This window comes from Cyrtonyx montezumae, unplaced genomic scaffold (assembly GCF_038088225.1).
Source record: "Cyrtonyx montezumae isolate F1298 unplaced genomic scaffold, pur_monq_1.0 scaffold_18, whole genome shotgun sequence".
NCBI classification, from domain to species: domain Eukaryota; kingdom Metazoa; phylum Chordata; class Aves; order Galliformes; family Odontophoridae; genus Cyrtonyx; species Cyrtonyx montezumae.
In genome coordinates, this window is record NW_027071914.1 from 2,616,459 (window position 1) to 2,633,620 (window position 17,162).

General features: G+C 44.5%; 1 protein-coding gene across 4 annotated transcripts in view; it reads left to right on the top strand.

The window, feature by feature from the left end:
- FBXW11 (F-box and WD repeat domain containing 11) overlaps positions 1–17,162 on the top strand; it is a 61,081-nt gene that overhangs the window by 19,345 nt on the left and 24,574 nt on the right. For all 4 annotated transcript variants that reach the window (XM_065734467.1, XM_065734463.1, XM_065734468.1 and 1 more), the window contains 2 exons: positions 12,570–12,632; positions 13,699–13,924. In XM_065734467.1, the coding sequence (XP_065590539.1) occupies positions 12,570–12,632; positions 13,699–13,924 (289 nt within the window). The remainder of the gene's footprint in view (positions 1–12,569; positions 12,633–13,698; positions 13,925–17,162) is intronic.

The following is a 17,162-nucleotide window of genomic DNA, read 5'->3' on the forward strand; positions in this document are numbered from 1 at the left end:
TTCTGCTGGTTGGAGCTGGAGTCTCCTTTAAAATGAATAGCAATAAGACATTTTCAGCAGCTTCTCAAATCTTTATTTCAGTTCTCAGTGTCTGCTGCAGGCTCTGAGGGCTGCTGTAGCACCTCAGTTTGGTGTTTGCTGCGCAGACTGCGATGGCAAGGTTTTTACCCAGCTCTTGTGTTCTCTTCTCACTCGTGCTGTGATGTCGCTGTGTCTCTCATTGTGCAGCACCCTAACCATGGTGCCCAGCACAGCTTCCTGCTGCATGGCCATGGTGAGGCCTAGACACAGACAGGATGAGGAAATGTGAAGTGCAGAGAGAAATTGTTCTTTTTTTTTTTTTTTCTCCCTGGAATGATTTATTATCCAGAGGAAAGTGTTACAAGTGCTTTTTTGTCATTCTTTGTGTTACTGAGTGCTTTCGGTTTTATAACTTTAATTATTAACTAAGCCTGCTGTTTTGTAGGGGCAAGAAGAGGGACCTTCACTTTACTGGGTAAATTCACTTTGTAAGCAGAAGAGAATGGTTACTTGCTAGATGGCTTTGAGTGTTAGCCAGTGAGCTCGTGTCCAACTATGAACCAGAGCTCTTCCTCTGTAGCCTCCTTAACTGAGGAGCACAAGTGTTCCCTGATACCAGAGGCCTCGCACGTGCACTGAATGTCTATAAGTCTGGATTCCTGATCCTCTACCTTGAAATATTTCCGTGTAATGCAAGCGTTTCAAGTTAGTTGACCCCAGTGACTGTTAATTACAGGGCAGTTCTCTCACCTTTGTTTTTTCTTCAGAAGCTTTTAGTATTCAAAAGTCATCCGCCTAATCTATAATCTTTATGGCTGTGATAGAGATCAGAGGGAAGTTGTAGTTCCTTGACCCCCTTTGTGATATTTAACTAAGCTGCACTCTGCAGAAGTCTTCTGAATGTAGGAACAGAATTGTGAGCTTAGAAATGCATTCCCCATCAGTCATTTGCTAATGTGCCTTTTGCTGCTGTTTTGGAGATCCCAGTCTGCCTTCTCTCAGGCTGGGAGGGATCCCTAAGGAGGCAAGCACACTTCTTGGTGATGGATTCACCTATCAGCCAAAGATGCTAGACCTTGCTTCAGCAAATCCCGAGCCGTGGCTTCTATCTTCCACAGATAAGAATCATTTCAAGCATCAATTTATGTTCCTCTGGAAAGCTAGCACAGTTGCATTGAGGCTGATGCATTTCACAAGCAGTGGGCGGGAGCTGTTGTTCCTGATAGCCCTTAGGATGCGCCTGCAGAAGCCTGCATCTCAGAGCACAGAGCTGCTGGGCGTGCACTTCCTCTGCCCCTCTGTTGGTAAAGAGGAGGTTTATGCTCCCTGCCCCTGTTATGGTGCAAAGAAATCTGCAAAGTAAACTGCCGTGTTCTTCAGCCTGCCTGTTAATAATGCCGTGCTTGTGCCAGAAGGAGTGAAGTGTGCCATAGCAGGGAAGAGAAGATGCAAGGCGGTCTGTTCCATGTACGTCTGACGCAGTCTTCATCCTTAATATCTGCTCTACCTCCCTTCAAAGAATTTGCAAAGAAACAGGAAATAAACAAAATTTTCCTGCTAAGGTGCAAATTAAATTTGTGCAGTACCTTTACTCAGCTTCTGGTCAGAGGGCAGCAGCCAGGATGCTTGAGGGGAACTGGGCTGCAGTGTTATCAGCAGCATTAGTCGTAATTTTGCCAGTATGAATTATACTGCTCTTGGAGAGTGGTTCCTGCCAGGACATGTGTTCCTTCTTTCAGTGTAAGGACCCCCAGGGGTTAGTGGGCAAGGTTTTCACTGGTTTCTCCAGGCCTGCTCCATTTGTGTCTGACCTGTGTGCTAGAGGTCTTAGTGGCTGGGGTGTAGGAAAGTCTTCACATACATGGTTTGGTTTTTATGGGTAGAACGGACATAAATTACAGTCACAGATTAGCCAGCAGTTGACAAGCCCAACAGGACAGAGCCAATCTTTGAAACACCCACATATCGAATATGGGAGATGTGAGTACGTAGCAAAGAAGGAGGAACTGTAACCAAAACTTTGTACTGTTCTGTAGGATGTATCTATAACAAAGCAGTCACATTTGCGAGGCCTGGCTACACAGAGATGTTGTAAGTCCTGAATTGTGTTGCATGGCATTGTGCTGGTGCTTTGAGAGATTCTTACCTTTTGGAGCTGAACCCTTTCCTTTTGAGTTCTTAAGTATTTTTATCATTCTTTAGGTTGATGCATTCTTCTTGATACAGGCATTAAGCCAGATTTTAGGGGTGGCTTGGTCTGTGCTTCTTGAATAACCCTGGTTTTTTTTTCTGTTTTTTGTTTTGGCATCTACTCTGCTCTTTACCTTGTGGGGTTTTCTTCAATAACTGCAAAAATATTTACTCTCAAGTGTTCAGTTTAACATAAAATATGAAAAGAGCTGAAGATTAAAAAAAAAAAAGAAAAAATTGTTAGTGAGGAACAGCGGACATGGAGATTCTCCCTATACAATGTTTAGAGGCTCATAATTAAATGCCCTGTTTGGAAAATTGCTTAAAGAAGGGCTTAGTGGAGATACCTTTAGAGTTGTGAACGTGATTGAGAAATTTGAATGCACCCTGGAACTTTCTTTGGGAAGTCACAGTGCTCTTGTCTGCTAAGATTTTGAAGATATTAGAGCTGGGGGATTTATTCAAGACACAACATAAAAAAAAAAAAAGGCATCCATGATGTTGCAGGAATCCAGGAACAGTTCTGTACTCTCGAGCTTAGGTGAGGGAGTGTAATCTGAAGGTCTTGAGCTTATGTACTACTGTGTGGTTTGGGAGAAACCGTACATATTGGGCCAAAAGTCTTTGAATTCAGTATCTGAAGACTGAAGGCCACGATACCTGGTGCTCCTAAGTGGCTGCATGGATTTTTATGTTTACCTGCAGTGTCTGTTAAGTTCTACATAAGCTGTTGGCTATCTTTAGTACTGCTAGTTGGAAGCAAAAACCCTTCCAGATTCCAAACCAGGACATGAAAACCAGAGCTCTGGAGAACACTCTCTTTTTGTTTGGAAGTATGCAGCAGTTTTTTTACTGAAGTGATGTGAGACTCAAATGTCTTCAGAAAGTGAGGAGATAATTGTTGGCCTGCTGCAGCAGTGCCAGCTTTGGTTTCAGGGCTTCATTGCACAACGTGCTGCTTTTGGATCCTGTAAAACTTCTCCAGTTCTCCATGGGACTGATGCATTGTGCTGGAATATAAAGTGAACTGCTGAAGTGATGGATGAAAAACAGTCCCCCCAAAAGCAGAACCTGAGACACTGGGCACATCTTCCCCCTGCTCTCAAATCCCCTTCTGTAGAGCTTTCAAACGAGAGGCTTTCTGCTATTAATTAACTGCAGGTTGAAGTTGCAGGGAGCAGTGATGCTGGCCTTGGAGGTCAAGAGCATTTAGACATCCATTACATAAATCATGTGAAACCCAAATTAGGCAATTGCACGTTGCTTTTAATACCTCGATAAAATCGGCACTTGAGTGTAGTGTTTGGCTAAACCCAGGCGAGGCTGAGTGGAGATTTGGGAAGAAGAAAATGGGTATTGGATTTTAGCATCTTTTATTGCTGAAGGCTTCTTTCTTAACTGAAGCTAGTCCATGGCCTTTATCTAAGAGAAGGCTTTCCTGGGGCTTTTGGTTGAGTATCAAAAATGCACTGAAATTGGGTATTAAGCAGAAACTTGTTTCATACAATTAGTAAGTGGTTAGGATTTCATGGAATAATGTGGGTCATTAGCTGCCAACTTGGAAATAATATTGCCATGCATCTTTGGAATAAAACATGGCTTTCCAGCGGCTTCTGAATGGCACTGGAATCTTTGTTGGAGCAGCTGGCTGGTTTTAGGCTTGATTTTTATTGAATATTTTCATTGTGCGAGCTTCTATAATTTCTTGTGCGCAGGAATGTTTCTTCCCACACTTCTGTTTTGCAGAAGACAAATACTTGAGGTTACCAAGGACATTCTGTGACTTTGCTGTTTCAGACTCCTCCGTGTTTTTGAGTAATGTTTTTGTAACTTATACGGGGGGTGGGGGGGAGTCTGTGTAGGTTTCTCGTCAGAATGTGGTTGAAGTTTTCCTGCTCCTCAGGGACACCTGAAGAATGAGTTCTGACATGGTCCTGGTGGCCAGTGAAAGCAGGAGACGATGGGGAGGAAAAGTGCCAGATCTGCTCCGAGAAAAACTAGAGAAAGGCTTAGAGAATTGATTTAGTTGAAGCTTATCCTTTGTTCCTCAAATCCTCATTTATTATTCTTTCATGGTGATGAACTCGATCATGTGGCCTTGTGGCTGTTGGGAGTTGCTCCATGTGCTTCAGTGCGTGGTGTGTGTGTGTGTGTGGCTCAGCCTACAGTGAGCTGGGGGGGTTTGTCCATGGGCCGTCTTCCTGCTGTGCTCTGCTGTTCTGGCACAGGGCTGGACGTGGCAGGGGGAGGGGAGGAGGGTGAGTGCCAGCATGTGTGGCAAATGACAGCAGGGATGGAAGAAGGGTTGGTTGGACTTTTAAAAGTGATTTGGGTTCTTTTAATAGACAGAAGTCTCCGATGCCCGTTTGTGTTCTTTGTACCACTTCTCAGGCACCTTTGTGCTGGGAGCTGGGCGCAGCTGCTGTCTGGCACGTTGAGGTAACTAAATTTGGGCAGAATGGCTTTCACGTGGATCCAGAAGCAGAAGTCTGAACCTAAATTCCCTCTGGGCATCCAGGAATAACCCTCAGAGTATTTCAGCTTTGCACCAGGCAGCCGAATTGCAAACATATTTCATTTTAACATAGGCTGATGTATTTTGGATGAATCTGAAGGTGTCGAAGAATGACCCTATTACCAACTATATTTAAAATTTGCTTCTGAGACTCTCTTCATCCTGCCTTTAATCTGAAAAACTTCAAGGAGGGATGAGGATTGTGTAGGAGAGCATGCGGTGCCTTCCCTGGCGGCTCAGGATGAGTGCCTGTGATGCAGTGGAAGCTCTGTCAACTTCAGTAGTGTTTAATTCAGTTAGTTCAGCAATGACCGTGCTCCTCAGTTTGAGGAATTTCAGCAGTGTCGACGATAAGCCGGACCACGGTACCGTGCTGTGGAAGCACTGAGATGTTTGTGAATGTGGCCGACTGCATGCAGCACCAAACCTGCCAGGGTGGGCTGGGTGCCTGGCCAGCCCCCACGCAGCGGGACAGCTGAACAGCGGGCTGGGCTTGTGAGCTGGAGGTAGAATTCAGCCTCTCAGGAGGCTGGCAGAGCACTGTGCAGCCCAGCTGCTTGAGGATAGAGCCAGTTTTCAGCTGTGGTTGGTGTGTAGTAAAGTTAAGCTATAGAAGTGAGAAGGATGTGTGCAGAAAGCACCAAATTAACGCCTGTGTTTGAAGGCTAGGAACTGCTTGGCAGGGGCTGTGGGCTCCCATGTGCCCCTTCTGCAGGGCTCCCATCCTTACGTGCAGGGAAGCAGTTTGCCTGATGTCTGTTGGGCAAACCTCTGCCACAGTGCTCGGAATGGCGCGGGGCTGACTCATCCAAGTGCCACAATTACACAACTCAGTGTTCCCTGTCCTCGTACGTACAGTGTGTTAAGATGAGATGGATGCAGGCAGGTTTTGGTTGCCGACTCTTTGCTCCAGACTCTCAGAAAATTACATGAGAGCAGGGTGTGTTTGGAACAGTTACGCAAGGAATATTTAAGGCACCATCCGCACGGTACCTGTTGAGGTAAGCTCTCCCCTAAGAAGTGCAAAGCTATTGTGTATTGTAAAAAAAAAAAAAATAGGGGAGGGTATGGGCAATTTAAATCGTCTGACAGATCAAAAGCATTCTCCTCCCTGTCTAATTTTAGCAATTACACCTGCTGCTGAAAACACTGGTGTCTCTTGGGATTGCGGTAATTATATGTTTTTTTTCCTAGTAACATCCATCGAGTGAAAATATATGCACGCTGGAAAACAGCTGGTGATTTGGACAGAAGTAGCAGGGTTTGCTCTTATTCCAGCCAAAAACTGACTGCCAGTTTAATCAGTCAGCTAAGTTTTTATACCAAGCTACAATTCTATGGTTCTGATCTTTATGAAAGCCTGTGTCATGCTATTTATGAAGTTTGAAAAGCTAGCAAAGTTCTTTGGCTTTTACAGTTGCCCAGCAGCTGTGCCGTGCAGGTTGGGCTGTGCATTACCAAGCTCCTTGCCCTGCTGGCAGCGGCAGGCCCCATGCCCTGCACACGGCTGGCTGCCTGCTGCGTGGAGGTGCCAGAGCCCTGAGTCCTTCCGTGGGTTTGGAGCCCTTGTTTGGTGTCTCATGGAGCTGGATCACAGCAGGAATTCTCAACTTGTGATTATTTTGGTGGAGTCTCACTGTAAAAGCAAGCGATGCAGTTTAGTGCTCTGTGGACGTGGCCCACAGTGACTTCTGAAGTTTATGTTTGGTCAGACGTGCTAAACGTTAAGAGATTTGCAGTCATGCATTTACTGAAGAGCAGCAGATTAATTTTGCAGTGGCGTAAAGCAAAGATCGATGTTTCAGAAGCCAGGTTGAAATACTGGTACTAATTGTGGCCATCAAAGCACTTGTGATTAATCCAGATAATCTGTAGTGTGCAGTTCTAGTTGTTAGTGCCTGTTTGTGTTCTTCCTCACCTCCAGAATAACTGTCATGCAGGAAGGCTTGAGATGTTCTTTCTCTGAGCAGAGATGGGACTGTTGGGTGCTGGCAGCTCAGGCAGAGCCTCCTCAAAGTCAGGCCCGTGGGAGAGGTAAAATCGGGTACGTAAAAGCAGCAGGTGTCCTTTAAAAGCATCAAGTGTGTGAACTGTGGTCCAAGCAGTGTTTGTTCTCAGATGGTTCTCCCGTTTGAGTTGGAGCTTCTAAATCTTCTTGCAAACTTTTTGGTGGTTAGGCAGAGACTAATAAAAGCGATGCTTTATTTTGAGCGTGAGGATTTCCTTCTAATTCTGCCTTCAGCTGTTAGATCTGGGTACACTCTCAGTATTTCAAGTATATTTTTGGTTGAACTTCCAGCAATAACTGCACTACCTGGCAACTGGGGAGCCTGGCTGCCAGGGGAGAACTGAAGGGGATTGAGCTTGATTCGTGCGCTTACCTAATGCTTACATAAACAGTTCGATTTAAGCTGAAACAAGCAATTGTTAGTACAGATCTCAAATATAGCTGTGACCATGTTCAGCAGAACTGGCTTCCAATTTACTTGAAACCCCCTTCAGGTTGAACTCGTTGACCCTTAGAGTTTTGTTTTCACAGTGCTTTATAGTGTCTGAGCTGCGGATTAAGAGTTTTCTCCACCATCATATATTTTCTAAGTTTTATTTGGCAAATCGTTTGGCCGTTGGCTCCACTTTCTACTTTTCATCTCAGGGGACTGTTTTCATGCAGGTATGGCTTAATCATCTCACTAAGTTGAAAAACAGAACGAACAACAGCAAATGGCAAAAATGGATGATGAGTAGCCCCGTTTGCTGTAGGCAGCCTGAGCTGAGACCTGGAGCTGTGGCGTTGCTGGGGCCATCTTGTGAAGCCGAACGTCTTTGGTGCCCCGCTTGGAGTAACTGCTCCTAATCTCTTATTACTTTGTTGATACAGGAGTCTTTTACATGCTTCCTCCCTGTATAGCCTTTGGCTATACTCAGAGATTTTTTGGAGGCTATGAGCCTTTCCAGTTGTTAGCATAGGCAAATTTTGTCAGCGGCTGTCTATTTCTGAGCTGGAATTTGGAGCCACCAGAGCAATTTGCATTCCTCTGCAGATTTGGAGGGACATGAGAAGAGGTTTTGTCCTTGATGTGAAAAGAGCTGCTTTGTGTTTTATGTGGTTTAGATTGGTGGTTCTCCTACATCACTTAGTGTTTGGGCTCTCAGTAGTTAAAAGCTTTTCTTGTCTCTGATCTAGTGTCGAGATGTCGCTAATAAACACCGTTTTGCGGATTCCTGGATTAGAAAATAGTGACCATTACTTCCTAAAGAGGGACTTGCATTCATTTTTCAGCACTCTTAAGCCATTTGGGGCTTCCTGGCTATTTCAAAAGCAAGAATCCACAAGAGATGCATCCCCATTGCTTTCAGATGTTAGAGATGTCTTGCTGGTTTTCTTCCTGATCCCCTTCCCGACGTGGTCCTGTTGTCATGCTGGGTGCTGGATGCCTCTCCTCCCCTGGGTGCTGATAATTAGTGCCTTCAGCAGTCCCTGGCAGAGCTGGTTTCAGAAGGCAGTGTGAGCTTGCAGGGAGCCAGCTTCAGCCTCTGTGTTTGACTTCTGAGTATCCACGTATGTACGTAGGTTCTTCTATCATTTCTTAGATTTCTGTAAGGCTAAATGGAGGCGTGGTGTGCTGAAGGAAATGGGAGCCAGACTAACTGAAGTGTTTTGTTCATCCAGTAGCTTTAACTGAAGTTTCTGCAGTAAGTGGAAACTTAAATGAGATCTTGAAAGTCTTAGCTTACTTGATCTCAGATTAGAATTACTGATCTAACAGCAAGGCAGTAAAGTTCTTGTTGGCCACCACTTTCCATTTCTTCATGGCTGAAAACTCTTCCATTTCTCAAGGTAGCACAGCTCCTGTCTAGTTTTGTCTAAAGCTATGGTTCCATCCTTCAGCAGGGAGGAGTTACTGGAGAGTCTTGCAGTGTTGTTTGCCTGGCTGGGAGCTGCTGCAGCTAATTGTGAGTCTCGTCCCAGTTCCCAGGGTTATTGCTATCACCTCTGTAATTGCTCTGTCGGTACTGGAACTGAAACTGGGTTAAAAGAACAAAGCTCACCGTGCTGCTGTTCAGTCGATAAAGTGTCTAAAAGCACTCCCAAGTGCAGAAACGTGAAGCTCTGCCTGCTTGTGGCTAGCATGGCTGGCAGGAGGCAGGATAGCTTTCTGCTATAAGGAAAGGTGCAGCTTTTTTCTTGTATTCTGGGAGCAAGACCTGCCTTGCCAGCTATTAGTCTGCAGGGAAGTTGGAGGTGCTTTTGCACCCGGTGTCATACGGTTATGCGTCTGTGGATCTGTAAACCTCAGGGAGGTGCCAGAGTTTGGTTGCTACCAGGTATGTAAGGATCTGGTTTGATGCTGTGATTTATGATGTTTTATAATATTGACAGTGTTTTTCCCTTTGGGGGATGTTGATGGTTGTTTTGATTTTTAAAACTTTTTAGAATCAGACTTCCTAAGGGAATGAGCTTTATGTAATGATGTTGCTTGTCAGTACCTCTTTCTTCTCCCCAAGAAACTTCTAAGCCCATTTGCCACATCCACCTGCATCCCACAGAAGGGTGGCTATCCCAAGGACTGGAGATGTTGTGAGCAGAAAAGCTGAGGAAAGCCTGGAGTTCTTGCAGGGTGAGAGGGGGAGCATGGGATGCTGCAGCACAGAGAGCAGTTTGTGCACTTCATTGCCACTGCTGATTTTACTGTTGGTGGCAATGGAGATGGACTGTTCGTGGAGTGACTTTATTCAGCTGAGCGTGACCTGGGGCAGCGTGAAATGTCTGCTCAGACCCATTGTTACCGCGTCGCTGTCGCTGCCTTTCCTGGTAGGGGATGGAGTGCTTGTTCCAGGCTGACTAATTAAGGAATGACAGCTGGTTTGAAATATCATTCTAATTTTGCAAGAGCTATGAGTAAGTTAACAAGAATTTCTGGAAAAAAAATGAACTTAGAAGCAGGACTAATTGACAGTATTCAGAAGCTCAGCATCTATTGTGAGGAGCTGCTGGGCTTCTGTGGTCCTGGCAGTAGCACATCCTGCCTGTTCTGTCTGCCTGTGAGCGCTGCTCAGCACCATGCAGGGACTCAGGGCCATGCAGCTGAGCTGGAGGGAGCTCAGTGCCTGCACCCACGCTTGCTGCACAGGGAAATGGTGTGGGCGGTGTTACTGGTGCTCAGGAGCTACTGGGAAGCCTTGCAGGAGGGCAATGGGAAGCTGTGTCGAGGCTGGGTGGGGTAGGCAGCAAGGCGCAGGTGGAGAGCAGGGAATGAATGGCATAAGGAGGAGTGTCCAACTTGTAGATGCCTATCTGCCTTCTTGCCTAATAGTTGGAGACCTTCCCGAGCAAGGACTGGTGGCACCAGCTGTTAGGAGTTCTGAAATTCTTCTTCTGATGAATGTGCAGGACAAATTAAGAGTTGTCTGATCACTTCTTCCTGGATCAACCAGGATCTGCCTGGTCGTCTTGTGTTCTGCAGTTAAGTCCTGGTGATGTGTTAGTCTGTGTACAGTGTGTAAATCCCATATGAGTGGGGTTGTATGTGATCTGGGGAATTACCAGAAAAGTTAAGCATTCTACAAGGCAGAAACAGAATTTATTAGGTTATATATAATAGGGAAACCAAGCCATATATTTTGGATTAGAAAGTGTAAGAATGAAAGATTAAAAACTTCAAGCTCTAGAGCAGTGCAAGAAATCTGGGGCAAGTTTAGGATAGGAGAAAATGACACAGTAAACCCTGTAGTTGATACCATTAAATTAACAAATACTATGTGTAAAATGCAGTCTCATATGCAGAGTTAAATTTCCAGCTAAAAGTGGATCCACACGGTCTGCCCTTGTGTCCATGGCCCAGATGTTGAAAGGATGTGGAAGTGCCTTTCAGCATCACTGCTGTGTGTGCTGGGTGGTTGCTGTGGAACCGAGAAACCGTCCTTGGGCAGAACTGTTCTGACCTCCTGAAGGATGAGAGATATAAGTGGAGGGGGGCAGAAGAAATGCAGCCTTCCTGTTGCTCCAGTACAGCAGTGTATGTACCAGGGACCTCCCCCCTCCCCACCCCCAGGCATGACAATGGGAGACTTCAAGGTTTGAACCTCTCTCTGTGGGTTCCTCTTCTTGGCTCCTAGGTGCTGTCAGCTTGTAGAATCAGTGCGTGTTTTTAACCTTAAACATCAAAAGAAATTGTGATATTCCTTACTCATCTCAGTGCGTACTAACTGAAAGCATTGGTTACAGCGTATGGCAATTTTAAAGTAGTTTGCTTTGGTTTTAAACTGAAAAACATACCTGGCTTAATTCCCTGGAGCCGTGCCTGCCTTTTGGGCCAGGCTACCAGGCAGGGGCCTGCTGGGTGCCAGGAGGGCTGTGCAGCACAGAGGATGTGCTTCTCCAGAATCCATAATCGGGAAGCGTGGGAAGTGGTGCTTACTTATCCAGTGTTATTGTTCATACATGTGTAGAAGCACTGAAACGTACCTGTCTGGGGAGCAGCAGAAGTGCCTTCACTGCCTTTGTCCAGCTCCGGGTTCTCTGCTCTCTCTCTCCTGGACTTGTATTAGGTGTTGCTGTGCATGCCATAACCAGACAGACTGGAGTTTTCCTATTGCCTGGGAGACAGTTTTCATAATGACATCCTCCCTCTGTGTGAGATGTGATTTTCATACCTAACAGCAAGGCAGAAGAGAGCTCAGGGTATGCTTCAGAACCAGCCCTAGGGTCAGGTGGTGGAGCAGGGCTTGCCTGTGGGGATAATGCTGTTAATTTTTGGTTTCAAGTTTGCTGATTTTGGTGTGGTTCACTCCTAATGGGAGAGGGAGATGAAGTGACAAATGTTTATTGATGTGGAGCAACGTTTTGATTTGGGAATGTAGTTGTTAAGAAGTTAATCCATATTCAGCAACGGCAAGAGTAAAGGAGATGTGTGACTTATTTCATCACGTGTTTGACTTGAGTGTATTGTTCCTCTTTCCCCTGAGAGAGGGGAAGAAGGATTAAAAAAAATGCAGGCAGTGTTTGAAGATCTTCACGTTTTCTTGGCGGCCATCTGCTGGTTATTCAGCGTGCAATGGGGAGGGCAGGCTGGTGGGAAGCCCAGATGTGGAGTGCCAGTGGGCAGGCAGAAAGAAATGGCAGCAGGGGTACTGACAGAAGTGAGCAGGTAATGAAAAGAAGGAAAGATTTTTAAGAAGTGACCTCTAAAAGAAATATTTGTGGCTGAATGCTTCTGGAAATTCTTCCATCTGTTGTTTTTGAGGAGCAGGGAGGAGCAGTGGGGATGTGGGGCAAGCCTTGAAATAAAGTCAGGGTGAAGGAAGCTGGTGACTGCCGAGGGGCCCTAGGCCACACACTGACTGCAGGAGGGTGCAGAGGGTGATCCCTCCTCTTGTGCTGAGCTGGGTCTGCAAAGAGGAGTTAATACTCTTGCATGCAAGCAGAATGTCATGACTTTTTTTTTTCTCATTTATTTTCAACTAGATGCGTGCAGTTTTGCTTTGGCAGAAAGTGCTAGTTGATTGCTTTGACAGGTTTAATTACTTTGGCCTGAGTAGGATGCGAGTGAATTTATTTCCCACTGAGAAAAGCGTTGAAAGGCTGCATGAAAACCCTTCAAAGAAATGGAAGAGGGGCTGGGGAGTTGTCTTTACAGTAAGTGGGTTTGATAAATGTGTCAGTTAGAAGGGGAATTTATATACAAGACGCAGGTTTTGTGGCCAAAAATCTCTGATAATTCCGTTCACTGGGAAAATTAATTATACCTGTTCAATTAATTTGCTTTTGCATCATGCTTGTACAGTGAGCAATGGCTGTAGTATGAAAAGCAGAAAATTAAAATCCCAATTCCATATTTCCTAGAACACGTCAGTGATGGAGGATCAGAATGAAGATGAGTCTCCAAAGAAAAATACCCTATGGCAGGTGGGTCTGCTGTGTGCATGGGGAGCGACGGGCTGTGGTTTCCCTTGGGAAGCTTCCAAATACTTGTGCCTGCAGATGCATAATCATCCTTAAATGTAGTTGACTACCATCCTCAAATAAGCTCAGTTTTCAAGTGAAGGATGGCATCAATGAACAATAATTGAGAAATGATTAGATATTAAATTCTGTGGTTTGTGCTGACCTTGGGATGACACGGTTGTGCTGCAAAGAGCAGTCAGCAGACACAGATGTGCTTCAAAGTGTGAAGAAGGTTCAGCCTTTTGGAGCTGGTGGCCTTTGTTTAAAAGGAAAAGTCCAACACTTGGCATAGAAAGGAGCTGCAACCAGTTGGCTTTGGACTATTTTGGGAGTATTTAGGAGAGCCTCAGGAGCCCTTTTTGATATCATAAAGAGCTCAGAAGAGCCTGGCACCACTCTTTGATTCTCTTTACTGATAAGTAGCAAGTCCTGGGGTGGTGTGCTGAGACATCCTTATTTGTCGCTGAAACTCGCAGGGTTTATTTTATGTGGATGTCTCAAACATTGACATGAGCTGTTTTTCAGAAACAAAACAAGCATTGCTGCTTGACATCATGTCATTCTTGGGCCTTGTTTGTGGGCAAACAGTGCGACAGTGACATGGAGGGTCTTGATGGTTTTTATATTAATTGGAGAAGTTATATCCGAACACGTATTATTTTAACTGCTAGAGCCTCTGTAAAGCATTTGTGGAGGCAGACTGCAGTGTGCAGCAAAATGCCACGTGCAGTAGAAACCTTGTAGTTTGAAAAATTGTTCTGAAACAGGTAAGGTCTTTGATGTTAAAATGGTAAGAGCTAGGAGAATTCCAGTCTCGGCGTAATTAATAACTTCTGATTTGGAACAAGGGCCTTTCACTTGGGCTTTGCTATGGAAGATGAGGTGTGCATGGCGTTGCCTGTAGCTTGAATGATGTTTTGAAGTTTGTTTGTTATCTTTGTTTCTTCTCATGTTCTGTTCCTTGGAGAGTTCTCATAAGGCTGTTCTCATTCATTGCAAGTACTGACATTTTGTTTCTGAAAAACAGATAAGTAATGGAACTTCATCTGTGATTGTCTCAAGAAAAAGACCATCAGAAGGAAACTACGAAAAGGAAAAAGACTTGTGTATTAAATATTTCGACCAGTGGTCTGAATCAGATCAAGTTGAATTTGTGGAACACCTTATTTCACGAATGTGTCACTATCAGCATGGACATATTAACTCTTACTTGAAGCCCATGTTACAACGGGACTTCATCACTGCGCTACCAGGTAAATTAATATTCATTTTTACATGAAGTGTGTTTATGGAAGCAATTTTCTTATGTGTCCTAATCAGAGGAAATGCAGAGGGGCAGCTGAGTCATTTGCTTCTGTGATTAATTGAGTTGGCCACTGGATGCCAGTGTTGTTCCACGAAGAGCAGTTTGAGTGGTGTATCCTGAAGAATAGCACGTTTTCCAAATCTTGAATGAAAAGCTGCCTGCACAGATAAACAAATCTGGTTTGTCTGGTCTCGTTGCTGACTCGAGAGCTGAAGCAGTTGTGGATTTCTGTGTATTGTCCATCTGTGATTCCTTTCTTCAGTTGTTCAGAACCTCCATTGTCACAGATCAGAGTAAAACTTTGTCAAGCTCAAATATGAAATATATTCTTACCCTTAAGATATTAATTTCTTTGAAAAATATGGAGCATTAATAAGCAGTACATGAAATCTGATCTGTAGCTTTTAATTTCCTGGGAAGTTGTGGGTTTTTCTTCCCATGAATTTCTGAAAAGATCTCTTCTGTAGGGTAAGTGTGTGGACGTCATTCCCAGAGTGGGAAGTACTCATCAGATAAGGTTCAAATCTGTTCTGTTTTCTGCTGGCAGTAAAATACCACAGTCTGACACCAGCAGTGAGTGGTCTGTGGCCATTATCCCAAGAATGCCACAAATGTGAGCAGTGAGGGTACAGGGAGGTGATAAAAGTGGAAAGAACTAGAAACTGGTCATCTGGTGAGCCCAGGGACAGGTGAGGAAGGCTTCTTGGGCAGCTTGACTCTTACATGCTCTTTAGCTGGTGCTCTGCTTTGGTAGTGTCACCTGCAGAATTCTCTGGTACCTGTTTTGGTTTTTGATACTATGTCTTAGCCTGGGTGCTGTGGGTTTCTGTTCTCTATATGTAATTTTTTTTTTCCAAAACTTGGAAGAATTCAACTTTTGGAGGTAGTGATGGGGTTCTGACTCATCTGTCAAGCATGGTTGAAATGAAATTTGTAGTAGCCAGCGGGATGAAGTAGGAGGATGAAGAATATGGGGTAGGACACAAAATAGTATGGAATCTCATGTGCTCTATTTCCTTTTTATTAAAAGAAAAAAGTCATCAAAATATGAATGGAGGCCATGAAAGGGAGGAAATTGCCTTTTCTCTCACATCTTCATTTCATGAAATTTCTTTTAAAAGAAGACAGCTTATCAAGGCACATGCGTAAAAATGTGCTCCTCATTTTAGCTGGAGAGCTCTCCTTTCAGTAGTGGACGTTTATTTCAGCTTGCTTTGCTCTTGATTTCCTGATTTCTCTAGGGGAGTATCCAAGATGTAACAAAAATAAAGTGAAATAGACCATCACAGTCATCGTGTGCAAGCATGAGCTTCAATTATACTTTTGTTTGCCTTTGTGTTATGTGTCAAGGCAGATATAATGGAGATGCACAGTTCTTTTGTATCACATTTGTATTCCTGAGACGTTTTTGGGAGCTTCATAGCTGACAGTTGTTTTTACTGCATTTATATATGTAACAAATAGATATGTATGTTGACAACTTTTGTTGTTTTGAAGATGTGGGTACTGGAAGCTGTTCCTGTTTCCTGTATCAACCTTTTTAAAGGCAGCATTGTAAAGAGAGATGCTTCGCTGGAGGTGATTTGCTGTTTTCAGTTATTTTACTTTGGTTTCTTTATGTTTGGCACTACCTGCAACACTGAGAATCAGCAGCTGCCTCATGTCACGAGGAAACCTTGGGGGCTTTGTGATGTTTTTATTCATTTGAAGGAGTTATTTTTTCTGCAGATACTCATGGTAGAAAATGCAGCTTCCCAGAACGCCTGATAGAAGCCACGTTTTCATGCGGTACTGTGCCACAGTGCTGCTGGCTGGGCTGCTGAGCAGTGCCTGCCTCAACCTTTTTTCAAAGGTAGTTCTGCTGGTCTGGTGTAAGCAAAATCTCTGTTTTAAACTGAAATCATTTCTGCTTGCTGCTATCTCTGCTGATTTTCACACCTTTGAGAATGTGGGAAAATGGAAAGTGGTGGTGATGTCTGGCTCCCCTTTGCCTCGGTGGAGAAAGTGGTTGTTCTGATGAGCTTCGCTGCAAGTAGTGGCAGAATGTTCAGTCTGCAGGCTCTCTCCTTACACACTGGGCTGTGCTCAGGCTCTTTCCTGCTGCCACGAGCCTGGCACACAGTTGATGATGCCTCAGCTTCCACAGATTCACCCGGATCTCTAAAATGATCAAACTCAGTGCAATTGCACAATCCAAGTGACTGCTTTGTGACTAGTGTTGGTCAGGCTTACAGGGCTGACATCTCACATTTGGGTTCCATTTGTCATACAAAGCAGTGTTTGCACATTGAGCTTGGAAATCCCCGTGGATTGTAATTTTTTTCAATTTACTGTTGAAATTCAACCAAATCTTCATGTGGTACCTGTAATGAACAACAGCCGTCGTTTTTCACCGTCTTCTGTAAAACTACAAAAGCTCTGGAAGAGATGTGAGGGCTGGGAATAATGTTATTCACTATTAGGTAAGTGTACCAATAAATGCTGGATGTGTTCTACTGAAGAAAATTCAAAAGTTTTAGTCCCTAATTTAGAAACTGCTTTTCAAACCAAGCGTTCACAGACTTTTAATGTAAAACAGGCACTTGCAGCCACTTTGGGCTTTAAGTTGTCTGAAAGTGAAGTCCTGCATCTTGTCTGATGGGATTATCTCAGGCCCATCTCAGCTGCTGCTGGTCCCACTGTGCAACTCTGCATAAATATTTCACTTGACATGGCTTTGGTGTGAGTGAGGTAAATCTGTATGTCTCTGCAAGCAGGAGGTTGTACGCTTGTGCTTTGCATGCAGCTTTCAAGGCTGTGTGTACTCGTAGAAGTTGAGATTCCTGTATTCTAACAGCGTTGGAAAGCACTCATTGCTGACCTTTACAAATCTATTTTTAGCCATTATGCAGGATTGTAAAAATTATGCCTGTTAATGAAGGGTTTCTACCTCATAATTTGCAGTTGATCCTCAGAACTCAGTAAATACAGGCTTCATAAAAAGCAGCTTGTATGTGTTGAAGTGTAAAGTGTACAGCCACGGACTGGGACGTGTAGAGACGTTCTTCTGTTGTGAAGCTGTGGCAGCTGACTGCAGCCAGCTTTCATGAAAAGCCTCAGTTTAGCTCAATGCAAAATTGATGAGTATTTGGTACTAGGGTTGCACCACACGCAGGAGTCTGCAGCAGTCCTGGGTCTGTCAAGTG